General features: G+C 40.0%; 2 protein-coding genes across 6 annotated transcripts in view; one reads left to right on the top strand and one right to left on the bottom strand.

Moving 5' to 3' along the window:
* The window catches only part of stard13b (StAR related lipid transfer domain containing 13b), a 550394-nt gene extending 545173 nt beyond the window's left edge, over positions 1-5221 (top strand). For all 5 annotated transcript variants that reach the window (XM_087988237.1, XM_087988241.1, XM_087988238.1 and 2 more), the window contains 2 exons: positions 1419-1595; positions 3613-5221. In XM_087988237.1, the coding sequence (XP_087844363.1) occupies positions 1419-1595; positions 3613-3730 (295 nt within the window). In that variant the 3' untranslated portion in view covers positions 3731-5221. The remainder of the gene's footprint in view (positions 1-1418; positions 1596-3612) is intronic.
* Positions 5222-7845: 2624 nt separating this feature from the next.
* kl (klotho) overlaps positions 7846-27399 on the bottom strand; it is an 88543-nt gene continuing 68989 nt past the window's right edge. The window contains exons 4-5 of the mRNA XM_043692063.2: positions 17126-18266; positions 7846-14829 (exon numbers count right to left, since the gene is read on the bottom strand). Of these exons, the coding sequence (XP_043547998.2) occupies positions 14501-14829; positions 17126-18266 (1470 nt within the window). The 3' untranslated portion in view covers positions 7846-14500. The remainder of the gene's footprint in view (positions 14830-17125; positions 18267-27399) is intronic.

The following is a 27399-nucleotide window of genomic DNA, read 5'->3' as shown; positions in this document are numbered from 1 at the left end:
GCAATTATGTCTTGTTTAACTTGCATCTACTTTTCTGACTGAACTAAAGGAACAAAAATTTAGCTAAAAGAATAGCATTGCATTCAAGCAAGGTTTAATCTATTCTTTGCAGAAATGTGGCCCAGGTTCCCTAAATGCAAATCATCCAAATTAGTGTCACCAGGGGTGTAACTGTAACAATTATATTTGCATAACTTCATTCTCTCAAACAGCAGTATTAAAGCTTACACAGTCTAAAAGAGAACTGGCTTGTTGTTAGCCAACATCACCGTTCGGTCTGGGTATGTCATATGTATCACAACACAATGTACTTTTACACCACTCACCAAAAGCAAGCAAGAGAAAGTGAGGACTGCAGATGCTGGAGAGTCAGAGTCGAAAAGTGTGAAGCTGGAAAAGCACAGCAGGTCAGGCAGCATCCAAGGAGCAAGAGAGTCAACTTTTGGGCTTATGCCTGAAAAGTCTTCTCTCCTACTCCTCAGATGCTGCCTGGGCTGCTGTGCTTTTCCAGTGCCACACTTTGTGACACTGAAAGTAAACATGCAGGTGCAGAAATCACATTGGAAGGGAAACTGCATGTTGCCATTCATTATAAGAGGGTTTGAGATCAGGAGCAGAGGTATCCTACTGCTCTATTCAGAACTTTGATGAGATCACACTTGGACTATTGGTCTGCTTTCCTAAGTAAACCCACCATAGAAAGAGTACAGTGAAGATTCACTCATCGGGTTCCTAGAATAGCAGAGTTGTTGTATGAGGAGAGATTGGGTCAGGTAAGCTTGTCACTGGAGTTTAAGGACAAAAGGAATCTTACTGAAATGTATAAAAATATGAAGTTCTAATATGGTTTCACAACCTGGAAGCAGGGATGATGTTTCCCTTAGCTGGAGGGTTAACGAAAAGGGTTTTCAATTTTATAATATGGGATAGATTGTTTAGGACTGAGATGAGAGAAACTTATTCACTGAGAGACTGGTGAAACTATAGATGTATTAGACGCCTGACTTTGTCAAGGGTGATAAAGATGCAGGGAATATGGTCCTCAGTTAGAGGATCAGTTGTGGCCATATTGAATGGTAGAGCAGACTTGGGCTGAATGGCCTACTCTTGCTCCTGTTTTCTATGTTTATGGTGATTTTGCCCAAGATACCTGACAAACATTAATATTATTAATAATATTAGAATTTTGAATATTCATGGAAACCAAACATATTGCTTAGTCATCTTGAATTTGGTGTTCATTTATTTAATCAATTAAATGGGAGGTAAACTAAACTAAATCTGTGACTACCAGAAGCTTCAATTATGTTAATAAGGCTCTATCTTATTGGGCATTGTGATATAAGAAACATTTTTATTACTTTTCTCTTGTAAATTTGAGTTTTAAAAAAAAAAGTTTTTATCTCTGACTCTTTCAGAACATGGAGGACCGATTTACCAAAGGGAACGTGTGCACTTGTGGCCACTTCTATAGAACACGATGATGCATCTTTGGTGGGTGGAGTCCGAGCCATGGTTATTGACAGTCAGTGGCTGATTGAGCCATGTGGCTCGGGAAAATCACGAATGACGCACATAAGCAGAGCAGATCTGAGGTAACTGAGCTATTGTACTCTTAGCATTCTTTTTCAATTTTAACATTCTTCCACAGTGACAAAAAATGAGAAAAGTCTTAGTGTTCACCTTCATTCTTCAATAACTCTCTCCATTATCCAGATGTGCAGGAATAAATATTTGAATATTATTTAAGAGAGACACGTGCCACTGAGAGATCTTGTCTTGCACTGTTCAGGAAAAACTCAAGAACGCCAAATTTCAAATATTGTCAACAATTTATATGATAGAAATGGGGTGATAATTGGTTGACAAGGTAACTTTGACTGAGGCATGACCATGGAGAATGAAGTGGGGAACTATAGGATACATGCTTTCAGGTAATTAAAAATAAGGGACAAAATCCCTGTGAGGATTTAATTGGTTTGTGCAGGTAGATGCCTTTCCCTTTGAGAGAGACCAGATAGAAGCATTGTTTGAGGGTTTTTTTAATTTCACTCCTGGGATGTGGGCATTGCTGGTTGGCCAGCAGTTTATTATCTGTCCTTAATTGCCCTTGACAAAGTAGTGGTGAGCTGTCATCTTTAACCGCCACAGTCCTCATGCTGTAAGGACTAACCCACAATGCCATTTCGGAGGGTGATGTTCCCTTGTATCTGCTGCCCTTGTCTTTCTAGGTAGAAGTGGTTGTATGAGGAGCTGTGAATTTCTGCATTGCATCTTGTGGATAGTATACACTGCTGCTAAGCATCGGTGGTGGAGAGAGTGAATGTTTGTGAATGTGTGCCAGTCTAACTGGCTGCTTTGTCTTGGATGGTGTCAAACTTCTGGAGTATTGTTGGAGCTGCACTAATCCAGGAAAATGGGGCATATTTTATCACACTCTTAATTTATGTCTTGTCGATAGAGGATAGACTTCAGGGAGTCAGGTGGTAAGTTCCTTGCTGCAGTATGCCTGGCCTCTGATCTGCTCTTTTGCTACAGTATTTATATGGCAGGTTCAGTTGAGTTTCTGGTTAGTGGTAACCCCCACAATGTTGATAGAGGTAGATTTGGTAGTAACACTGTTAAGTATCTGGGGCAGTGGTTAGATTGTCTCTGTCTCTGTTATTGGTGATGGTCATTGCCTGAGATCAGGATGTTTCTCTTTTAAGATGAAAGTTACTTTTCTGTTTTCCCCAGAAAATCATTAGCTTGTGGAACTTAGCCAGTATCCACTAAGTTCTGCATGAGTAAGTTTATTAAAGGATTTAGGTTTTCACTAGAAAAGGTGATTGAGGATTTATGGGATGAGGTTGATTGGGCAGCAGATAGGAAAATGGATTTGATGCCACAACCAGATCAGCCATGGTCCAGTTGATTGGCCTGCTCCTGCACCAAAAGCCTCTGTATGGACATCCTGAACTAAGATTGCAGAACATATCAAGAGAAGCAATCCAAAAAACAGTACAAAGAAAGGTGTCGGGCATTGTGTTTCAAGGTGGTAAGTTAATTTTATAATTCTGCTGATGCTCAAGCCTCCGTGTACTGATTTAATGATCTCATTGTACGGCACAATTAAGTTACTGCTTTCTACTGCCAACCATTTATTATTGAATGTAACATCACTATCTAAATGAAGTAAAAACTGAAACTGCTGGAAACACACAGCTAATGAATCAGCATCTGATAGTAGAAGGTAGGTCAGCATTCAGATCATACTGTTCATTCAAATCTTAGCATGAAATATACCCAAAATGTGAACTTGTTCTTTATTATGTACCTGGAAATCTGGACACCTCCAGTATTTTCTCTTTTTATTTTCTAGTTTATAGCTATGTCTGTTTCGATGGTGTATTAAAACAGTGTGGATATTCTTCTGGTTTAAAAAGCATAAGTCTTTCTTCCAGTATGTAATAAATATTTGTTATTTGTGGTCTATCATTGTGGCTGAGTGCATGCTGTTAACTCCAAAATTTAACTGCAGACTGACACTGTTTCATGCTGCAATATTTATGTACATTTGTCTCAGTCTGAGAGAATTCATTAACTAATATCTAAACATCTTGATGTCTTTAGGGGTCGGACTCCAGAATGGTACAATAAAGCCTTTGGATATCTCTGTGCAGCAGATGCTGGAAGGATCAGAAACTCATTTCAGCCTATAAATTCAGAAGGTCCAGAAACCAAAATCTAAAATGGAAGATTGTATATTGGAAGGGAAGCCATTTTATGGGAAAGTTGATTCCTCAAGGCAAATATATAAATAGCTCACAGTAATGGTGAATGGCTTCCTTGCTAGCAAAGACATTTGTAAATTTTTTTTTGTATTGAGTGATAAACTTGCCAAGGCTGTTCACGGTACTTTACTGTCCTGATTGTCATAGTTATCCTCTAGATTGCAAATACACCAGTGCTGCTGATCAGCATCATCCATAGCTAGATTTTATAGTATTGTATTGCAGTTCCTTTCTTCATGGCCTGATTAAAACTTTCTGCAATTCCTGTGCCATTTGCTGGATAGATTTGTATAAAACCATGCATCTAGAGCTGTTTGAAAAGTCACTGTTGAATATTTGTATTTTTAATTTATCCAAGTATACTCAGTGGAAACTAAGCCTGAAGTCTAGTTAATTATAGTGGGCCTCATGTGTAAAACTTGAGGTTCATAAATCCATACAGAATATTATACTGTGCTTTGCACAGTCCAAGGAATAAGTGCTTCTGAGAAGCATCAACATTTTTATTTTATATATGTAGATAATAAAAATCTATATGAAGTATAAATATATATATTCTGTATCTATATTTTAAGCGTTTAACATTTAGCTGTGATGCCTGGCTGTCTAGCTGGTATTTCTAGCTCTTGGATCCCAAATCTTGCCATAGAATTTTAAGATGATTTTTGCTATTGTGAGCCAGATGTTTGCACAGCAAGGCCAATTTCACAATGACCTTTTTGAGGTCAGATCTGCTTTGACACTGTTTTAGCTTGACTTTATCTGTGATGGAAATAGTCAAGAAAAGCAACAGAGCTGAGAATAATGTGCATGTATAGATAGATTATTTCATGAAGTCTTTGGATCTTTCCTCCAGCAACCATGAAAGTATGTATTTAAAAAGTAATTATGCATTTCAGTAATTTATTGTTCACTCTGGGTTAGCAAAAACAGGATATTTTTACTGAAATCTTATTAAAACTTTTTTCTGCAGAGAATGCAGTCTTCATTGTACACCAGTTATACCGGGCATGTCTTAAAGCACATTATCATTTTTACAGTATTATTTTCATATACAACATGGTGCAATTACTGGTAAACAATAGTGAAAAAAATACTATGTTAGTGCCACATATTTAGTCAAAAATCATGTATTCTTACTGAGTGTAGTCACTTTATATGTGCATGAGTCAAGTGGTTCCACTTGGGCCATATTTTCAACATAGTATTATGCCTCTGATTGGGATTCAGTATGACCAGGAGTTTTATTTAAGGATGTAACTATTTATACCTCATTTTTACCTCATTTGTTGGATTTGTTTTGACTGTAAATAATGTTTATCTAATATTTAGAGTGAGAGAACCTGATACATTTAAGAATATTTGTGGTTAAAAGTTTCATTATTTCTTGTATAAAAAGTTTATTTTTCCTCATTATGAAATGCACTAATAAAGATTACATCATATAAGTAAGGATCTCTTGGTATTAGTCACATGGAAGATTTTGGTGTTTTCATATGTACTGAAATAACACTTGAATATCTTCAGATGTAGAGTTTGTACAGTGACATTAATATGTAGCAAGTCAGTTTTCATTTTTACCATGAATCTAGCATCAGCTGGATGACCCTCAGCTAGGAACTCCAAATAAGTGGTGGAGTTTGAGGGGCTAGGGTTGAGTGGGTACTTTAAAATGTCAAGAGGGTGGACGGGGAGCGAGAGAAGGAAGTAAAAGATGGATATTGTGATGCAAAATGTGAAGTGATAGGAAGCGGGTCATCAGCCAAATCTTTCAGGCAGCAACATCCCAAATTGCAGTCAGCTGTCAATATGGCTGCTTTTCGTCCAACACCACAGTCCTCTACCACCTGAAAAAAGAAAGATCAAGAACAGGGGAGACTAAAGAGAGAAGCCACACTATAACAGTTTTAAAAAGTTATGACTTGTATTTGTATAATATCTTGCTTCTGGGCATCGCAAAAGGGGCTACAGTATCTTTTGCAAACTTTTGCAAGGGTAGATGGACCTTGGTTTAAAATCTGAACCAAAACTTAGTACCTCAGGCATTGCATTACTTTATCAATGTTGTATTGAACTATCAGGCTAGACTATGCACTCAAGATTTGGAAGTGTAATGTGATCTTTAAACTTCTGATTCAGGCAGGGGAGCCACTATTCAGCCAAGACAGCAACAAGTATAAGAGCAATCATACATTTTTCAGCATACTTGGACAGTGTTCCAACTTGCCATTTGAATATTTGACACATATCTTAGAATCTGTTTTCCCAGTTTGAGCAGCATATACCTGAAAACCCCCACACCAAACCTGCACTCCATTGTCTTCACTTCTCATTGAAGTGGAAACAGTATATTTGTTAAAAGTTGGCCAGTGCAGGATTTATGAGATGAATTAACATATGGAACCAAAACTTATTGAATCATTTCTTGGAGAAAAGGGAAAAAAATTAAGTCCATGGAAAAAAATCCTGAAATCATCTCTTTCTTACTGCACCCTTATCAAAATCATTTTAAAATAACACCTTGTAGGTTCTAAATGTATTTCTAAGAGCCCCCACCTGTGCTTCCCCCCCAACCCCCAGTCCAGTAATCTTTCTCTGTATTGTTACAATGGGAAATGCTTCACTGTAAGCATTATTTCAGTAATAAGTTATTTCAGAAGTGAATGTAAAAGTTCGTTTTGAAAAGAAGCTTATTAATTATAGGGAGCTGGCAGGAGCTTTGAGTTTTAAAGACTATTTTCAATACTTAAAATGCTTTATCCGGCACAAGAACATTCTCTGTCCTTTCACACACCACACATACGCAACCACATTAACTCCCCCATTGTTACATCATACAGTAACATGACTTTATAAACATAAATCATTTAAGGCACAATTTCAGCATAAAGGTATAGCATGACTCCAGCCAATGGTTAATGTTAGTTTATATTTATTCATTTATCATTTTCTGCATTCCCAGGCTGTGATTGAATCTTTCAATTGTAAGGATGGGAGTTGGTTGTGTCAAGCTTCAGATGTGTTGCACTTCAAAAAAACCAGGTAGCCTTAGTGGTAATCAATAAGTAACAAGTTATATATTTGTACCACACAAATGCTGGATAAAGACCATTTCAAATGAGAGACTCTAACTGTCATCCCTTGACATTTAGTGGCATTAGGAAAAAGTGAGGACTGCAGATGCTGGAGATCAGAGTAGAGAGTGTGGTGCTGGAAAAACCAAACCGGTCAGGCAGCGTCCGAGGAGTGAGAGAATAGATGTTTTGGGCATAAGCCCTTCATCAGGAACGATTCTCCTGCTTCTTGAATGCTGTCTGGCCTGTTGTTTTTTTTTTTTGTCAGCACCATATTCATTTAATGGCATTACCACATCAATGAAACCCCACATCCTAGAGATTACCATTGAATAGTAGCCACTAAATAGTGACTTGTAGCCACTATTTTTATATGGCTTGTTCAGAGACCAAGAATTCATCAGCAAGTGCCTCATCACCCATTTCCCCAAAGCCTATCCACCTGACCATACATCTGACTGGTCTAAATAGTCCTATAGCACTCAAACTTGAAACCATCCAGGACAAAGCATCCTGCTTGATTGGCACCACATCCTCAAACATTTAGTCCTTCCACCACTTGCACAGAGATAGCAATGTATGCCATCTACAAGATACACTGCAAAACTCACCAAGGCTCCTTAGGAAGCACCGTCCAAATCCCAAACCCTAATAGGATAAAGGTAGCAGACATCTGGGAGCATCACCACCTGCAAGTTCACCTCCAAGCCAGACTCATTCTGATTTGGAAATATATTGCTATTTCTTCTGTATAGCTGGGTCAAAATTCTTGAACACCCTAATGGTATTATGGGTCTACCAACAACACATGGACTGCAACATTTCAAAACCGCAGCTTACCACCACAATTTCCCATAAGTGGAAAACAAAAGCACCATTTGAGTTCTGAATGAGCCAGTGATATCTGTAGCTACATTTGACTACTTGGGACAATTGGGTAGTTAGTTAACAATTTGATAACTGGTTCAAAGAAACAAAACTAAGAAAACAGACAGCAATGGTGTTACACTTTTTAATTAACATTTTTCAGTCAATTTAATTATGTCACATGCATATTTTACAAAGGAAAACTTTTATTTACAGAGCACATTCATTACAAAGAACAATAAGCAAACTTAACAAAAATATGCACATCTAAAAATATATTTTCAGCACTTTTTATTTCAATTTAAATCATACACTGTTGTGTTAGAATCATTATTCATCATTGATTTCCTATCTTTTCTCTCAGCTGCCTGTGTCTGAACTTTCTTGATCTGTTATCAACCTATTAGATCATGGACTGAATCTTGTTTTTTTTGGCTAAGTCTGAGTTGTGTTGACTTTTTGGGAAGTTTGACACTGGTAGGTTTCTCCGTATCTTGCCAAACTCAGCTCATCAATTGTCTACAACATCCCTACAGCATCTCATGTCTGATGTCTGCCCCACCTTATCACATGGTGTTCCCATAACAACTTGCCAGTCAGCTGATATTCAGTGAAACACTAGCATTCCTTCATTAAAACTTTGTGGTATACCTCAACAGGTGCTAGTATTCTGAAGCTGCACTGCTCAGTCAGAGTCAGAAAATATTAGAAATGGGGAAAGATGGTACTACAATTCTCTGTCAGGGACTTGGAAGTCCTGGTGGATCGGATCGTACAGAGAAGGGCTGTACATCTCCTGGAGGATTGGCAGATGACATTAAGATGCTGGATCCTGCCAAACGTAATCTGAAGCTGCCACTCATGTCGATGCCATCTCCAAGGTATAGAGGGACTGTCAGAAGTGCAATAAGAAGGTCTTCCTGTTCTGCCAGAATTAGTGCCAGACTGTCACCTCACACACACTGCCTCCGGTATTGCACCAGCTATACCACTGTAATGCTACCACTTCCATGATCGCTTCAAACAACTTCCATCACTCATTCAGCACCCTCAACCTCCCATACCACTAACCTGGCATGCTCACCATACTGCCTCCTTCGTCCTTCAAAGCATCCACACCATCCCCACATGGACCAGGACTACCACCCATTCAACCTACTGTAATCTTACACAATTCCTGACCCGCTCCCCCGTTTTCTCATTGCAGAGAATGGCAGCCCATAATAGAGCAGAGGGAGCATGTACAATTGGGATGCCCAATATAGATTTCTCATCCAAGGCAATTTCCACTCGGCACTGTCGGGGTGGTCATTCTCTCCACCTGAATGGCAATGCTACTGCTAGTAGCTAAGCCCTGTGTACAAAGGGATCCAAATGTTAGAGATCATTATGGGAGGCCCAGTGTTTAGTACTGCTGCCTCACAGCACCAGTGATGTGGGTTTGATTTTGGGTGACTGTGTGGAGTTTGCACATTCTCCCTGTGTCTGCATGGGTTTTCTCCAGGTGTTCTGGATTCCTCCCAAAGTCCAAAGATGTGCCAGTTAGGGGTGGATTGCCCATGCTAAATTGCCCATAGTGTCCAGGGATGTTAAAGTTAGGTGGATTAGCCATGGGGAATGCAGAGTTACAGGGATAGGGTAGGGGTGAGTCTAGGTGGGATGCTCTTTTTGAGTTAAAGTGGACTCGGTGGGCCGAATGGCCTGTTTCCACACTGTACGCATTCTATAGGAGGGTCAATGGTGCCAGTAGCACACAATGCCACAAATACAAGTTGCTTCCTGCAGCTTGTAGCTTATGTGGTAGATGCTCAGCATAAATGTCCTTCCATGAGGCCTACAATATGGCCAGGTACTGTTGCTGGATGTTGTGAAAATACATTTATCTGCTGGAGTGAAAGACTCACAAGCAGATACATGAAAGGTACAGTCAACAACATTGATGTCCAAAGTTCACCTGCCTGATGACCCCCTATCCCCTGACCTTTGTAAGTTCAAGCTGCGGAGGATCAATTTGCTTTTGGTAAGAAAACCCTTGTTAAGCCCGGCTCATCCAGAACAAGTTACCCAGGATCGTCCCGTCAAATCTCCAGGTCAGTGGTGTCTGCATCAAAGCAGGATCTCTTCAACCCAGCTGTGAAACTTAGACATAGTGAAAGGGAAGGAAAGGAGATAACATTGAGGCTCTTCGGTGGCACTTGTTATTTGAACTTTGTACAACAATGTTGTTGACTGTACCTTTCATGTATCTGCTTCCCTAATGATCTCTAACATTTGGATCCCTTTGTACACAGGGCTTAGCTACTAGCAGTAGCAATGCCAGTGAGATGCTGCCTCTAAAGGGATCAATGCTGTGGAATGACCAGGCAGTATGTAGCCTACAGGCCCAAATGCGATACCTTTCAGGGGCCAGTGACTTTGAACACCATAATGAATAGTACGTTCTGCAGCTCTCTCCCTCACAAGTTGAGACACTTACTACACCCACTCCAATTATTCCAGAAAGCAATTGTCCTCCCATTGCGCACTTTCAATTTCCAGTACAATGACAGGAAACAATAAGTGTTCCTCTGCCAGTGGTTCCCAGTCCCAGCCTGAGAGTTTCCATGAGCCTCCAATTATCAACATCCCCTTTGTACTGGCCCAACCTGTTAACCCCACAGGATTCACACCTAACAAACTTTCCACTAAACCTGGCCGTACACCTGCCTAACCTTCCCACTCTAACTCTAACCTATAAGGTTGTGCTAATTTAAGTTTCTCCCATATACAATTGTCACAAAGCCAGGGTACCACTGACCACAGATCACTCCCTCCCTCTCTCATCGCATCCTTCCCAGCCACATTTTACAGTATCATTCCCTTTGAAATCCTCCTGCACCCCCTTCACAAATGTGCTGAACCCTTGCCAAGAGGCTGTAGACCCCAATCCCAACGACTAATGTGCCAAGACTCAGTACCATATCTGTGGTGGCAATTTCAGACTCCTAACCTCACAGCTGACCCATTAGGTTTTCAGGACAGACGTAATGGCTTGATCATGCCCCAACCCCTCAACCAACATGAGTAGGCAGGCAGACCCCTGATTGGTGCCAATACATCTCCCAACTTCATTAGCTCTACACAACCCCAACCACCCCAAGACTTGTCTCTACTGAGTCAATGGACTGACAGTGGCCCATACCCTGGTCAGCAGAGCCATGGACTCCCTGAACAACAATACCAAAACCAGAAGCCTGAGCATAACCATTCCCTTGGAGGCTGTCCACAACTTACTATGCTAGGACCCCTTGACGAATTTCACCAAGGATTTGAAGGATTTGGATAAATGGTTGCTTGCTGCACGTGCAGCATGTTTGGCATGTAAGTTACTGGCACATGGAGTAGGTGTGAGATTGCCATAGCACCTTGCCATATCCAATATCTGGGCCCCTAAAGTGAGGAATGAAATGCAGCAAGGCAAGACGCCTGATTGTGTGACTGTGCTAAGCAGCAAGACAAGGCCTAGATGCTGTGAACATGCAAGGAGGCACTAAGTGACAGAGGCGGGTACCTATCCCTGTGTGCAAAGTGACTTTCTGCAGCCTTTCAGTATGCATTGCTGGTACGCCCAGCATTTCTGTGCTTCTATAGTAGAAGTGTGAGGATGTATATACAGTATTGAACTGGCATGTCAGATGCCAGTATCCATGGAGGAGGAGTGACTGCAGCTGGAGCCAATGACTGAATGCTGTGCCCTGGGCTGTTGCTTGGTTGCAGGTAATGTAGAGATAATTCAGAGCAAGCAACAAGCTGAATTGGTCAGGTATACGCTCTGCTTTCCTTGTCAAAGTTTCCTGAAAATTAGCTTGTTTGGTAAATATGGTAAGATGGGAGTCTGAGGATTAATAATGCAAATTGTGGTGCTAACAAGGCATTTAACAATTAATAATGAGTGTCAATTAGCATCTCACCACTACCACTTGTGAAAAGCAGAAAAGATGAAAAGAGATGATCTTCACATAGAGACAGGCTTCAATGAACTTATCACCTGATTCTGCTACACATCTCACCATAGCCTTAATACTCAGACTCCTGTAAGAGTCGCCAATGTGTTTCTATCAAATGTACATGCATCAGAATAGACCCTTTATAGCAGTAAGTTGAAAAAGGATGTTAAAGATATATCAACTAGGAGAAAGTGAGGACTGCAGATGCTGGAGATCAGAGTCAAGAGTGTGGTGCTGGAAATCATTCCTGATGAAGGGCTTATGGCCAAAACGTTGATTCTTCTGCTCCTCGCATGCTGCTTGACCTGCGGTGCATTTCCAACTCCACACTCTCAACTAAGTATATATCAGTTCATTTTTAAATACCTGTACACACTTCTTTTCATGACAGGGCAATGCAGAGCTGTCTACATTACTTGGAATAAAAGGCTTTACCTAATCTGCAGTAGATTCTTACAATGATATGATTAGCAAACTGAGTAGACTTGTTCTTGTTAAGCTGGGAATTATTAAATTAAAGTATTCTATTTTAATCAACATTTTAATACAAAGATATAGAAATGGGGGCAAGTGAAAAATATTTTGTGTCCAGCTAAAAGAAACAACACTTTCGAGGATGGCTTGGGGGATTTACACAAACATCTGAATGGCAAATGCCTTTCACATAACAGTATATATTTATCATTAAGTTTCTGATACATGCCTTATGTCTTGATCCTTTGTCTGATACTTTGCTGTACCTCAATTCTCTCAAGAATCAGACTAGAAATAATTGAACAACTGCAGAACCTTCCCAGCCATTAGATTGCTTGTAAGTATGACTTGGCTGACATTCATCAATTTTATCCCTCTCCAATCAGTTATTTCTTGCCCCTGGCAACCTGTCCAATGTATGGAATTAATGATCACATTAGAAAATACAGAATAGAGTTGTTATCATTCCCCACTGTAGCGTGGTCAGGCACTGATGCATGCTATGAATGAGTAGTCCTACATATTTCTGGTGACTGATGCAATGAAGAGAGAACTAAAGATTCATGGAATGGTTCCAGCACACCAGGTCATCCATCCTGCCTGTGTCCATCAGCATAAGCGATTTGGTTCCTGTCATTCCCTTGCCTTTTGCTTGCAATTCTACATATTATTCTCGCCAGGTAATTATTCAATTCCCTTGTAAAAGCCACTGTTGAATCTACCTCCATCTTATGCTGAATCAGTGCATTTCAGATCCCAACTTTATGCTTAGTAAAATAGTTTTTCTTCATGTCGCTTTTCCTTTTGGTTGCCATTTACCTTTAATCTGTGATCCCTGGTTCTCGGTCTTTCCAGCAATGGTAACATTATTTTTATGTACTCTCTCCAGAGCCCTTGTGGCCAAAGACCCGAGGAGAATGTTGTTCTTGCTCCTTTACCGGTGCTGGAAGTCTGCCCTATGTAAGTTTGGGCTGGGATCAATGGTAGGCAGCTGAGAGATCTGCTCCATAGCACTTTGGCACAGTGGACCTCCCCACATTTCTTCATATATTTCAAGATATTAATAAGCTGAGAAATAACTTATAGTGTTTAGTGCTCTTGACTTTTATTTTTATTCATTCACAGGATGAGGGTGCCTCTGGCTAGGTCAGCATTTGATATCCAACTGTAATTATCCAGAGGGCAGTTAAGAGTCAACCACAATGTTGTGGGCCTGGAATCACACGTAGGCCAGACTAGATAAGAATGGTAAATTTCCTTCCTCACAAAAGATACTAGTGAACTAGATTGATTTTTCCTGATGACCAGCAATTATTTTATGGTCAACATTAGACCCTACATTCCAGAGTTTTATTGAATTCAAATTCCACCATGATGGGATTTGAGTCCAAGTCCCCAGAACATTACCTGAATCGTCTAATAATACCACGAGGCCATCAACTCCCCTTGAGATCTTGGTGCTTCACATACATATTGGAAATTTAGATTTGCAGGTACACTATATCTTCTATGTTGAAATAAATGGAAAACAAAAAGTGGAATCATGAGTTGGGTATAGACCTAAATTTACAGATGAAAGATTGCATTAAAGTTCTAACTCTATCACTTCTTTGACACTCCTGTTCTGCTCAAAGTGATTTATACTACATGTATTATATTCCTCAAATTTACATCAACAGGAGGCATGGTTGGTCAATGGTTACACTCATTACCTGCTGCTGATTAAGAGATATCCATATTTGATCTCTGGTGTGTCCTGAGTTAGCTGATCACAAGCAAGTTGTTCATTTGGAAGCTACAGATAGCCTTGTGTGAAGGAGGTGACATCCTTATTCTTGACATCTATGTAATGCTGAAGAGTGTTCAGGGACATTTGAGGTAATTGTCTAAAACAGGCAACTTCAATCAGCAGACCATGTATTATGTCTTTCCCTGACTTTCCCAATTTTTATTGACTTCAGTAGAAAGTGGGAAAGAGTAAAATTTGCTGCCAATTTGCTACCACTCAAAACACAAAATTAAAATGATCCCCTGTGTTTGTGGCTGTAGGGTGAAGACAAGAATGGCGTGACTATAATATTGCTCAATGGCCAATTATGTAATTATTATCCAGACTTAGTCACATTACTTATTGAATGACTACAAATTTGAGTCACTGCCTTTAAGACAGAATTGTTGAACACTTTTTAGAAGGAAAATGAAAATTAGATGAAAAATTAAAGTCAGATTATTGACCAGAAAGAACATTTCTTTACATATCACTCTTGGAAAACTATAAATGAGTGCCTTCCTCAAGACAAGTTAATACCTCTTTAAATAGAATGCTTTACTTATATTTTCTGCATCTTTTTGTCGAATAATAAATAATTAAAAACATAGTTGCAGTAAAAACACTTAAAATACATAATGCAAAAATTAGCAACTGTTTTCTGAAGAATGAAGGATTGCATTTTGCAGAAGAATTTAAGTCTTGATAACATTTTGTACTGGTGATTTTTGATGTTGGAAATCCGCCATTATCTACAATTCTTCTGTAATGTTCAACAGAGAGCTTAGCTGCTCGATTAGAAGTGTAGAAGCCATAGTTTGGTTCATCAATATCTCTTAAGGCCCAAGCAAAATACCCGCGAACGTTTACTCCATCTAATTTTAAGGCTGGAAAACAAATTGAAGGCATGAAAGGGTAAATTGCATGACATGCACAACCACAATGTGAACATTTTGTAAAAATGGGCCTGAGTTTGAATATATTTGCTGTCTTGCACATCTTCAGGACATCACAGCTTTGGCAAGTATTCAAAGCAGGCAATGTCAGATCATTTCTCCATTAAACACAGGACTATATTTTCTTCCAGCTAACTTCAATCAAGTTTTATAATGAACAGACAATCCATCAACACGCACAATAAAGTTTAATTTTTTATGTCTTTCTCAATTCCTATAAAATGAATTCAACCTGCAGTCATGCTATTTATTGTAGATATAAATGTGTCAGTTCATTTATGTACATTCAAAATCAGCAGTTCAATGGCAATGAGGGGTAAATTGGATTAGGCAATGAATGTTAGGCAGGTCAGTGGAAGAGTGCCCTGCTGTTTTCTTAAAGTGCAATTATCCACCTCCATCCACCTCAAACAATAGCTTAGTGATTCAAATGGAAGGTAGCCCTTGAGGTAATACAAGAGGATTTTGACACAGAACCAATTTTTGCTGTGATTTCATTTTATCTTTTGTCTGCGTCCTCTCCCAGTTGTCAAATATTCTACTCACTACTTCTCCCACTTCCACATCAAGAGGACATATTTACTGCTCCCCTTGGAACTTGCATCAACTGAGAAATCCCTGACTCCCTCTTTGGGCCGTAAGAAACATTTCAAGTATTACAAGGGTCATCAATCCTCAAGTAGAGGTCACCCCAAAGCCCAACCAAAACCTTTTTTTTATGGGAAACAGGAGGAAGTGACAGAAGAAATTTAATAAAGATATAAAGTAATAAGCAAGGAATCTTGCAAACATTGATGAACTGTCTTTGGTTCATTCCAGCACCTGCATGCATTGACTCCAGCTTTATCATTTTATGATTTGCTAAGCATTAAAATGCCCTTCTCACTTCACATCCTAACAAGATGCAGTTTTCCACCTCCAGAATATTATCCATTTGTTTCAAAATTTCCCTGTCTGCTGTCAGAATCCTAACCCACATTTCCATTCTTTTGATTTTTCAAATGCTGTCATCAGTGACTTTCCAACACCACCTGTCTCAAACTTAACCTCATCTCTGACTCTGTAATATTTGTTCTCTCTCACGAAGTCTTGAATGTATATTACTCAGTTGGCTGGATGACTGGTTTGTGATGCAGTGTTACACCATCAATGTGGGTTCAATTCCTGCACAGGCTAAGGTGACCATGAAGGACTCTCCTTCTCCACCTTTTCCCTTAGCCTGAGGTGTGGTGACCCTAGGTCAAAACACCACCAGTCATCTCTTGCTGATAAAAGAGCAGCAGTCTGGGACTATGGTGACTCTTTACCTCCTAGCTCTCATTGTTAAAGCTTTTGAAACATTCTACTGTATTGATTTCAAGACGCATGAACTAAATTTTCAAATGCTTCCATGGTTCTGCTTCATGCTCCTTTCTCCAGCTGCATGCCCCAACACTTCCATTTTACACATTCTGCTCAATCATTGGCAAATTGATTGGACCCAATTTTAATGGACTCAAAACCCACTTATTTGTAGAGAATTAATATTGACACCAAAATACTTCAGTTGATCTTCCCGTTCTTTGGAACATTGTAAAACCATTTTGCTTTCCCACCTTCGTCCTCTTTAATATAGCCCCCTTAAAACATATCTCTGGGCTCATGACTCGATCTTTCTCTTGCCTTTGTAAGGAGTTCTGATATGTTTCCCCACTCTACAAATGCAAGTTGTTGTAAAGATAGGGATGCGAGAACTTGAGAAAGCTTCAATCACATTGTGGGTATCAGCTAAAGAAGACCAATTATTAACTTGAATTCACTTGCCTGATGTAAGAAGACATGAGAAACAAAAAGAAAAACAAGATACAAAATCAAACAAAACAGGAAAATCAGCAACAAAGACTGCTGAGGTGGAAAGAGACAGAAAGAGTTTTCATCCACAGAATAGAGAATCCTTCTTGGGATGAACTAAAACATTTCAGTGCAAGTGAATTGCAAAAACAAACAAATAAATAACAATCTAACATTGGTGAAAGCACATTACAAAAGTTGAGAACAACTGCATGTTTAATTTTTCAAATAATCTCTGGTAATATTTTGCATATGCAGGAAATTTTGGATATACAGGAAATGTTTGACAATGATAGGGCACAGATAAACACCAGTATTCCAAGTAGCAGGCACACAAGCACTAGACTTCCAACAAAACATGTACATTTGTTAAATCAAGACATGACAAATGGCTTACCTTTCAAAACTTCGTTAATGTAACTCTGAATGTAGTAAACACGCAACTTGTCTTTGGAGGGTGAATCATCATCAATGCCATTCGATGTGATATAAATTGGGATGTTGCCATATTTTGATTTTATCCACCTGAGGAGTTTGCGTAAACCTCCTGGCACAACTGCTTTTCCATCTGGTGATGCCAACCAGGTAGTATCTTTCAGGTGCTGCACTTTGAACTCATAACCAGTCTGGGCTCCAGTTTGACCTTCTAGATGTATAATATGAGTTGTGTAGTGGTTCAATGCCACAAAATCACCAGCGCCACGGATTAGCTCTTTCTCTTCATTGGTGAAGTAAGGCAAATAAGAATTATGCCATCCAGTGTTTTGCCTTTGGCTCTGCCAGTCTCGCATGATGAATGGGTAGTCTCCAGTGCCAAAAATAGGCTCTGCAAACCAACCGATATCAAACTCTAAACTTCGAGCAGCTGCTTCTATATCATTCCTAGAGAAAGGGTTGGCCGGGTCTACCCAATCAGCATGAAGGGAAACTGAGATCTGCCCCTTTTGAGTCTTACGAAATTCATTGTTATAGAGATGCCAGACTAAAGCATGTGCTTTGATTAAATTGTGGCCTAAAATGGTGAAGTTTGGTTTGTGTGCTACTATGTGCTTTATGCCATTTGGCTCACTCATTGTTATCCAGAACTTCACTTTGTTTCCCAGCTGTCTGAAACATAACCTGGCATATTCCACGAAAGCCTGAATTGTTTCTGGGTTTATCCAGCCCCCATTGTTCTCTAACACTGATGGCAAACGCTGATCTTCAAGAGTAGGATGATACAGAACAACGACCGGAGTAACATTCACACGTAGAAGCTCACTGACATAGCATTTATAATAGCGCAGGTTTGCTCTGGTCACCTGTGTGGTGTTGCCAGTCGGTAGGATCAGTGACCAGTTGAGGGAGAATTGGAAGTGAGTGGCATGTGTATTCTTCAAGAGGTGAATTTCTTGTCTGATAGTGCTGTAATCAGTGCACTGAGCCTTACGCAGTTGGCCCATTACTCCTTTGACTTTCAGCAACTTTCCTGTGCCATTAACATCCCATTTGTAGATATTGCGATCAACAAACTGAGGGGTTGTAGGAGATGTTTCTACCTAAGAATTTTTTAAAAAGACAAAAATATAGCACAACATTACTAAACAAAACAATATGATTTTACTCTCTGGATACATTTAGAATTCCTTCTTAATTATTTAAAAAGAGAAGACAAAGGTTTATTATAGCCTTGAGTTTATAAGTGAGCATTATATGTCTTTATTTTCTGTATTTTCTGTAGCTTAGGACCACCAGGGCCGAGAGTCACCAAGCAGTGGATTGTTCTAGGCACTTGTCTTCACACTACTTCACAAAGGAGGCATCCAACAAACTGGGCCAATCGAGTACAAGCTTAATTTTAAAATGAAAGAACTAAAAGATCACTGAGATACATTTTGATGGGCCCAGAGAATTATTGACAAAATCATATGAAGTACCAAAACCAGCTTCTTGTTTGAAACATCAAGAGAACCGTGTTAACCCCCTCTTACACATGGCACTTTGGTTCAGTAAGTTATTTACTTCCAAGTCTGAAGTTGGTGGGTTCATGCCAAATTCCACAGCATGACCATAGAAACTAGTTGTCATTGCTGTACTGTTCTGAAGGAGTTCTGTATAGTGGGATGTTAAATTGAGTAATATTCATAAAAGTGGAAGGATGGAGTAATTCTTTAAATATGTTAGTCAGCATTCAACCCTCAATCATAGTTACCAGAGCAGAATAAGTGTTCACTTATGCAGTTTGGTATTTGCAAGTTCCAGCTCAGAGTGTCTTATTATTAATATTATTATTTACTAAACTGTTATTATTTACTAAACAATTGATGACAAATAGAATTCTGCACAGCAGCAGGGTCTGAAAGTGAGGGTCAACACATAACAATAAGCAGTGGGACATGCAGTTGCATTTCCTCCTCCACTGCCCCCTCAAATCTGCTTTCGTAATCAGAGGGTCAACAGTTCAGCATCCTCAGCATCATGACCACAAACAATGACAACTAAAAGATGAAGACATCTCAACGGCCGGGCACCCTCAAAATCAGGGAAGTGTGCTCTAGGGTTTGTGTCATGTCTCACGGTCAGTGTGCCTTTAAAAGACAGGCTAATAATGTCACTAGTCTATTAGCATATGACCTGAGGGTCTAAAACTCCCATTTGCCATCTTACCTCAGATCATTGAAGCATGACACTCTACTGAAAGCATTCTCGTATGTTGTAACATAATAGCTTAATATTAGCCCAGGCACCTATGCAACTGGTTAATTTAATGTTTGTTCATAACAGCTAACCAATAAGTATTGAATCCTTAATACCATGGCAACCACACCCAGTTTCTTTAGGGAATAACATAAGCATTGTCGGATTAGATGAAAGCACCGTGTTGGAGGTAAACTCACACTATGGGAGGCACTGAGGCCAATTTGTGAGGCTCCAGTGAGTTGGGAAGGTTGTACCATTGCCAAAAGAGATAACTATTGCTGCCGGGGATGTCTCTGTTGGTTGGAGCTTCCACAAAAATAGACAACACTCCCTGTGCCAACCATCAGGAGCTCACTGGGAGACTGCCAGAACAAATTTGGCTTACTCCCTGTGAGGCGCTCCCACTACTAAAAAAATGTCAGGGTAGGTGTAAAGGTTTTGAATACATTCCTGATGCCTACATATGCCGTTTGGCCAACCTGTTTTTGTTGGTAAAGCCCAACCCTTCATTTTAAAAGTAATTTACCAACTGTGAAGTGCTTGAAGATGTCACAGTTTATACAATAGAAACTGTCCTTTCTTACGTTCCATAAAAATTAATCATGAAAAGATATTAACAGATTATTTGATAAATACATTTTTCATTAGTAAGATTCTACAAACCTGGACATGTCAGTGGGAGTCTTATCCCTGTGGCAGCATGAATTGGAATTGATATGCTGCCCATGATTTCCCAGCATAAAATAAAAGGGTCGGAAATCACAGATGAGCGCGTGGGAAGTTCTGAACTGTGGTTAAATGGTATTCTGATGCTTATTTCCTGATCTTTAACAGGAGAACAATAAGTCACTAAAAGAGATTTTTGTGTTCCTCAGTTCAAGTCCTTCCAGTTTTACCTGAGTTGCTGTCTAATCCTGGGCATACAGACTTAAACCTGATATAATAATGTAATAGCACAGCAGAAAAGGACCAAGGTTGAGGAGATGTTTGTTCTGAGAGCTTTGGAACGCTCTGCCTCAGAAGTCAGCAAAAGCAGAGTCATTGAATATTTTTGAGAAGGAGGTAGATAATGTCTTGTTAGGTAAGGGAATCAAGGGTTATTGAGAATAGATAGAAATGTGAAATTTGAAACGAACAGATCATCCATGATCTTTTGGAATGGAAGAGCAGACTCAATGAGCCAAGTGACCAATTTCTTCTTCTATTTAGTATGTTGGTATGTGTTCATGTCTGTGCCTGCTCTTTGAAAGAATTATCAAATTAAACCCATTCTCCTACATACAGATGATAACCAAATTGCAATTATCTTTGTGCAAAACTTCATTACAGTATTTGAAAAAGCTGGCAGATTTCAAAATGGGGAGCATTTAGAGACGTTATCAGATTCAATGTGGGTGGTTTGCCAAAAAATGAACCTATTCCCTGCAATGAGTAAAAGAAATTCAGAGAGTGAGTCATGTCTGGTTGTTTTTCCACAAACCCAGACACCAAGCGGAGAGCATTTTTGAGAAGGAAATAGTCACAAATTGCCTGCTCATCCATTTGGCTGACCATGATGTATGTAACTTGGGATTTTAAATTTTGAGTTGTTAATTGTATAGAAGCTGAGCGTGATGTCTCATTGAAATTATAGTGTTAAAAATGCACAAACCAATAAAGGTATTACAATTAATGTCACACATTACAGAGAATCTACAGTAGTAGAAAAAAGAAGAAATAAAGAGGCAGTAAATGGAGAAAATGGTTAAAATTCATGAACCAGGACAACCTACCAGAGGTATGCAGTGGAGACCAGGTCTCTTGCACAGAGCCTGTCCCTGTTGCACAGAAAGGAAGGAGGGAAAGGAGGAGAGTGTTAGTCATTGGGGACTCGATAGTCAGAGGATCAGATAGAAGGTTTGTTGGGAACAAACAAGACTCACAGTTGGTGTGTGGCCTCCCAGTGCCACGGTCCGTGATGTCTTTGGGGTCCTGAAGGGAGAGGGTGACCAGCCTCAACTCGTTGTCCATGTAGGTACCAATGACATAGGTAGAACGAGGGATAGGGGTGTAAGGCAGGATTTCAGGGAGCTAGGGTGGAAGCTGAGAGCAAGAACAAACAGAGTTGTTATCTCAGGTTTGTAACCCGTGCCACGTGATAGTGAGGCAAGGAATAGGGAGAGATATCAGCTGAACACGTGGCTGCAAGGATAATGCAGGAGGGAGGGTTTCAGGTTCTTGGATAATTGGGGCTCATTCTGGGGAAGGTGGGACTTGTACAAACAGGATGGTCTTCACTCAAACCAGAGGGATACTCATATTCTGGGTGGGAAATTTGCTGGTGCTATTCGGGTGGGTTTAAACTAGCTCAGCAGGGGGATGGGAACCAGAGGTGTAGTTGCAGTGCACAGGAGGATGAGAGTAGGAAGGACAGGGACAGGATTTCAGGGTCACAGGAATGTGCTGGCAGACAGCAAGCTGGTTTGAAGTGTGTCTACTTCAACACCAGAAGTATCCGAAATAAGGTAGGTGAGCTTGCAGCATGGATAGGTACCTGTGACTTCGATGTTGTGGCCATTTCGGAGACATGGATAGAGCAGGGAATGGATGTTGCAGGTTCCCGGGTTTAGATCTTTCATTCAGAACAGGCAAGGTGGTAAAAGAGGGGGAGGCATGGCCTTTTAATCAAGGATAGTATAAAGGTGGCTGAGACAACTTTTGATGAGGACCCGTCTACTGAGGTGGTGTGGGCTGAGGTTAAAAACAGGAGAGGAGAGGTCACACTGCTTGGAGTTTTTTATAGGCTTCTGCAGAGTTCCAGGGAGGTGGAAGAGAGGATTAGCAAAATTATTCTGGGTAGGAGTGAAAGGAAAAGGGTGGTCATTATGGGGAACTTTAACTTCCCCAACATTGACTGGAAATGCTATAACTCTAGTACATCGGATGGATCAGTTTTTGTCCAATGTGTACAGGAGGGCTTCCTGACACAGTATGTCGAAGGGCCGACAAGAGGGGAGGCCACACTGGATCTGGTGCTTGGTAATGAACCAGGCCAGGTGTTTGATTTAGTTGTAGGTGAGCACTTTGGAGAGAGTGACAATAAATCAGTTACGTTTAGTTTAGCGATGGAAAGGGATAGGTACATGTCACAGGTCAAGAGTTATCGATGGAGCAAGAGCAATTATAATGCAATTAGGCAAGAATTAGGATGCATAGAATGGGGTTGCAAAATGCAGGGGATGCAGACAATGGAAATGTGGAGTTGGCTTAAGGAACAGATATTGAGTGCCCTTGATAGGTATGTCCCTGTCAGGCAGGGAGGAAGTGATAAGGTAAGGGAACGGTGGTTTACAACTGAAACTGCATCTCTTGTTACAAAGAAGGAGGAGACTTATGTGTTGATGAGATGAGATGGTTCAGATGAAGCGATGGAGAGTTACAGATCAGCTAGGAAGGATTTAAAGAGAGAGTTAAGAAGAGCAAAGAGAAGACATGAGCAGTCTTTAGCAAATAGAATAAAGGAGAACCTTAAAGCTTTCCATAGGTATGTGAGGAATAAAAAGATGATTAAGGTAGGAATAGGGCCAGTCAAAGACAGAAGTGGGATATTGAGTGTGGACCCTGTGGGGATCAGAGAGGTGCTAAACAAACATTTCTCATCGGTTTTCACTCAGGAGAAAGAGAATATTGTAGAGGAGAAGAATGAGGTACGAGATATTAGACTAGAAAGGATCGAGGTTAGTTACGAACAGGTGTTATCAATTTTAGGAGTGAAAGTAGACAAGTCCCCTGGGCCGGATGGGATTTACCCGAGGATTCTCTGGGAAGCTAGGGAGGAGATAGCAGAGTCTTTGGCTTTGATATTTGAGTCGTCATTGTCTGCAGGTTTGGTACCAGAGGACTGGAGGATTGCAAATGTTGTGCCCTTGTTCAGGAAGGGCAGTAGAGATGACTCAGGTAATTATAGACCAGTGAGCCTTACTCCTGTTGTAGGAAAGGTTTTGGAAGGGATTATAAGAGATATGATTTATAATCATCTAGCAAGCAATAATTTGATTTCAGATAGTCAACATGGTTTCGTCAAGGGCAGGCCATGTCTGATAAACATCATTGAGTTTTTTAAGAAGGTGACCAAGCGTGTAGATGAGGGTAGGGCAGCTAACATAGTATACATGGACTTCAGTAAAGCCTTTGATAAGGTTCCACATGGTAGGCTGTTGGACAAAATGCAGAGGCATGGAATTGAGTGTGATTTAGCAATTTGGATTAAAAACTAGCTTTCTGAAAGAAGGCAACGAGTGGTGGTTGATAGAAAATATTCAGTCTCGAGTCCAGTTACTAGTGGTGTGCCACAAGGATCTGGTTTGGGATCGCTACGGTTTGTCATTTTTATAAATGACTTAGACGCAGGCATAGGTGGATAGATTAGAACATTTTCAGGCGACACTATAGTTGGTGGAGTAGTGGACAGTGTGGAAGAATGTTACAGGTTGCAGGGGGACTTGGATAAACTGCAGAATTGGGCTGAGAAGTGGCAAATGGAGTTCAATGCAACTAAACGTAAGGTGATGCACTTTGGGAAGAATAACAGGAAGGCAGAATACTGGGTCAATGGAAAGATTCTTGGTAATGTGGATGTGCAGAGGCATCTTGGAGTCCATGTACATAGATCCCTGAAAGTTGCCACCCAGGTGGATAGTGCTGTTAAGAAGGCATACAGTGTGTTAGGTTTCATTCATAGAGGGATTGAGTTCCGGAGCCGCAATATCATGTTGCAACTATACAAAACGCTAGTGCAGCCACACTTGGAATATTGTGTACAGTTCTGGTCCCCATATTTCGGGAAGGATGTGGAAGCATTGGAAAAGGCGCAGAGGAGATTCACCAGGATGTTGCCTGGTCTGGAGGGAAGGTCTTATGAGGAAAGGCTGAGAGACTTGAACCTGGTCTCATTGGCAAGAAGAAGGTTAAGAGGGGATTTGATAGAGACATACAAAATGATCAGAGGATTAGATAGAGTAGACAGTGAAAGTCTTTTTCCTAGGATGGTGATGTCAGCGTGTACGAGGGGCCATAACTACAAATTGAGGGGTGATAGATTTAAGATATAATGTCAGAGGCAGGTTCCTTATGCAGAGAGTGATAAGGGCGTGGAATGCCCTACTTGCTAATGTAGTCAACTCAGCCACATTAGGGAGATTTAAACAGTCCTTAGATAAGCACATGGATGATTTGGGGATAGTGTAGGGGGACGAGCTGAGAATAGTTCACAGTTCGGTGCAACATCGAGGGTCAAAGGACCTGTTCTGTGCTGTATTGTTCTATGTTCTATATTCTAACCTGTACTAACCATGATGTGCGTTCTCCTTCTGTCAGTTATAGTTTCATAGTAGGCATACTTTTACATATAAATGTATTGATGTAAAACCACATTCAGCAAGCTTTCTCTAAGATCACCGTTATTAAGTTTCCTTAGTTCATACAATTGAACACATGAACATGAAGCTAATGAAGGCCATTCAGCCCTTCACACCAAACCACTATTTAATAATGTCATGACTGATCTGATTATAACTTCATATCAATGCTCCTGCCTTACTCGTTAATCTTTCAGCCCTTTGTCTATCATAAATCTATCTACTGCTGCCTGGAAAATATTCAAAGACTCCATTTCCATCACCTTTTATTGGAAAAAGTTCCAAAGACTAATGACCCTTTCTGAGAAAAAATAATCCACATTATCTCTATATTAAATGGGTGACTTCTTATTTTTAAACAGTGACCCTAGTTCTATAGTTAATGAGACTCAGCAAGAACACCTCAGAATTTCCATGGCAATTGATATAACAGGAACATTAAAAGTGACTGTGTGTACTATAAGACTAAATACATTTGTTAATCAAATCAACATTTGAGATTTAATTTTTTGTCTGGCAAACCTCTTTTAGTACAGCTTGGATTTTATTTCCAAGATCAAATCTGCTTTTAAAGCCAGTGATCCTTGTGCTCCCAGCATCCCTAAAGCACTGCTCCAGTAGCTATCTGTGCAGAACAAAAACGTTAACAGCCAAATCATCCATGAAGTAGCATATGCCAGACAGTAGACCCACATTGTCCAGCAAGTTGTGGAAGTGACCTAAGAAAATTGTGGAAAAGTAAAACAACAGAAATTTGCAATTATACAATACTTTTAATGTGGCAAAACATTACACAGGGGTGTAATTTAGCAAAACCTGACCCTAAACTACACAGGGTCTGCTTGGACAAAATAGGTTTTTAATGATTGCTTTAAAGGAAGGAAAGGGACTACAGTGGTGGAGATTAAGGAGGAAATGCCAAAATTTAAGTCCTGCGCTGCTAAACATATGTTGGCCATAAGGAACTCAATACAGAAAGAAATCATTTCTGTCATTGTGCCCACTGCCAGTTCTTCAAAGTGTTATCCAGTCATTCTCGAAAAAGAGTGTAAACATAATCAACTGATTTTATAATCTGTTTAACAGAGAAATGTGTTGCAGAATGTTTCACAGAACTAGGCAACCTGTTTAAATTCAGTACAGAGCCATAGCATGTTAGAGAGAGACAACAGAAAGTTCAGTTAAAGAGCAGAATTTTTAATGGATGATCTCAAAGAAAGAGAGTGATGTGAAAGTATAGAGAGGTTAAGGAGGGAATTTCAAAGCTTAGGACATGGATGGTTAATGGCACAGCCATCACGAGTGAACTAGAGGGATTGGCCTGAGATCACAGTTAGAATGGAACTGGGTTTTCAGAGGGATGCAGAACTAAAGAATGTTTCAAACATAGAAAGGAGTAGGTAATCAAATGGTTGCATCATTCATCACCAATAACATTTCAAAATTATTAAGTAATCAGGGAATAAAGGGGAAGAGTAGAGTAGCTGAATATTACTGAAATGGAGAAAGACTGCAGAAAGTTGGGGTTTCTCATGCATAAATCTGAAAATGCGAGCATTCAAGTTCAACAGGTAATAGGGAAGCAAATGGGATGTTGGCATTTCAAAGACAATAGCGTTTAACAATAGGGAAGTTTTGCTAAAACTATACCAAGCATGAGTCAGGCCACAACTGGAATACTGTGAACAGTTTTGGTCACCTTATCTAACGGAAGGTATACTGGCATTAGAGGCAGTCCTGAAAAGATTCACTAGGTGGATCGTGGATGGAGGGACTGTCTTATGAGGAGAGATTGAATAATTTGGGACTGTACTGATTGGATTTGAGAAGAGTGTGGCAACTTTATGACAGGGATAACAGGTAGACATGATTGAAGAGGAATTTCTTTTCTCGGACAGTATAGAAGTTAGGAAATAAATTAGAAGGAAGAATCTCAAAGGGAATAATCTCTGAATTACTAGCTGAACTACAAGCCAGTCGGCAGAGGAAAAATAAGATTAGAGACATGAATGTGTGACTCAAAGACTGATGTAGGAAATGTGGGGCCTGGCTCATGGGAACTTGCATCAATCCAGGGGAAAATGGAATCTGGGACGATCTTCAACTGAACTGTGCTCGAACTGATGTTCCAGTGATTCACATAACGAGGAAACTAGAAATAACATTAAACAAAACAAGGCAAATGAGGGATCAAGCAACTCAAAAGGCAGATTCAAAGCAGCAGGCAGTGGGCACAATGATTCTTTCTGTATTGATTTCCTTATGACCGACATACTTTTAGCAGCGCAGGACCTAAATTCTGGCATTTCCTCCTTAATCTGTAGTCCCTTTCCTTCCGTTAAAACAATCATTAAAAACCTATCATTTTGTCCAAGCATCCCCTGTGTAGTTTAGTGTCAGGTTTTGTTAGATTACACCACTGTGTGAAATGAATGGCTGAAATGGACGAAGAGAATAACCCTAAGAATACCCCAACAGTCAGGTCTACGTATTAAAAAGATAACAAAAAGCCTAAACTATATGCTCTGTATCTGGTGCATGTAGCATTCATGGCAAAATAAATGAATTAAGAGCACAAAACGAAATAAATAAATAA

Source organism: Chiloscyllium plagiosum, unplaced genomic scaffold (assembly GCF_037043375.1).
Source record: "Chiloscyllium plagiosum isolate Xiang-an unplaced genomic scaffold, Cpla_swu_hap1 HiC_scaffold_6, whole genome shotgun sequence".
In the NCBI taxonomy this organism is placed as follows: domain Eukaryota; kingdom Metazoa; phylum Chordata; class Chondrichthyes; order Orectolobiformes; family Hemiscylliidae; genus Chiloscyllium; species Chiloscyllium plagiosum.
This window is presented reverse-complemented; position numbering and strand designations above follow the sequence as displayed.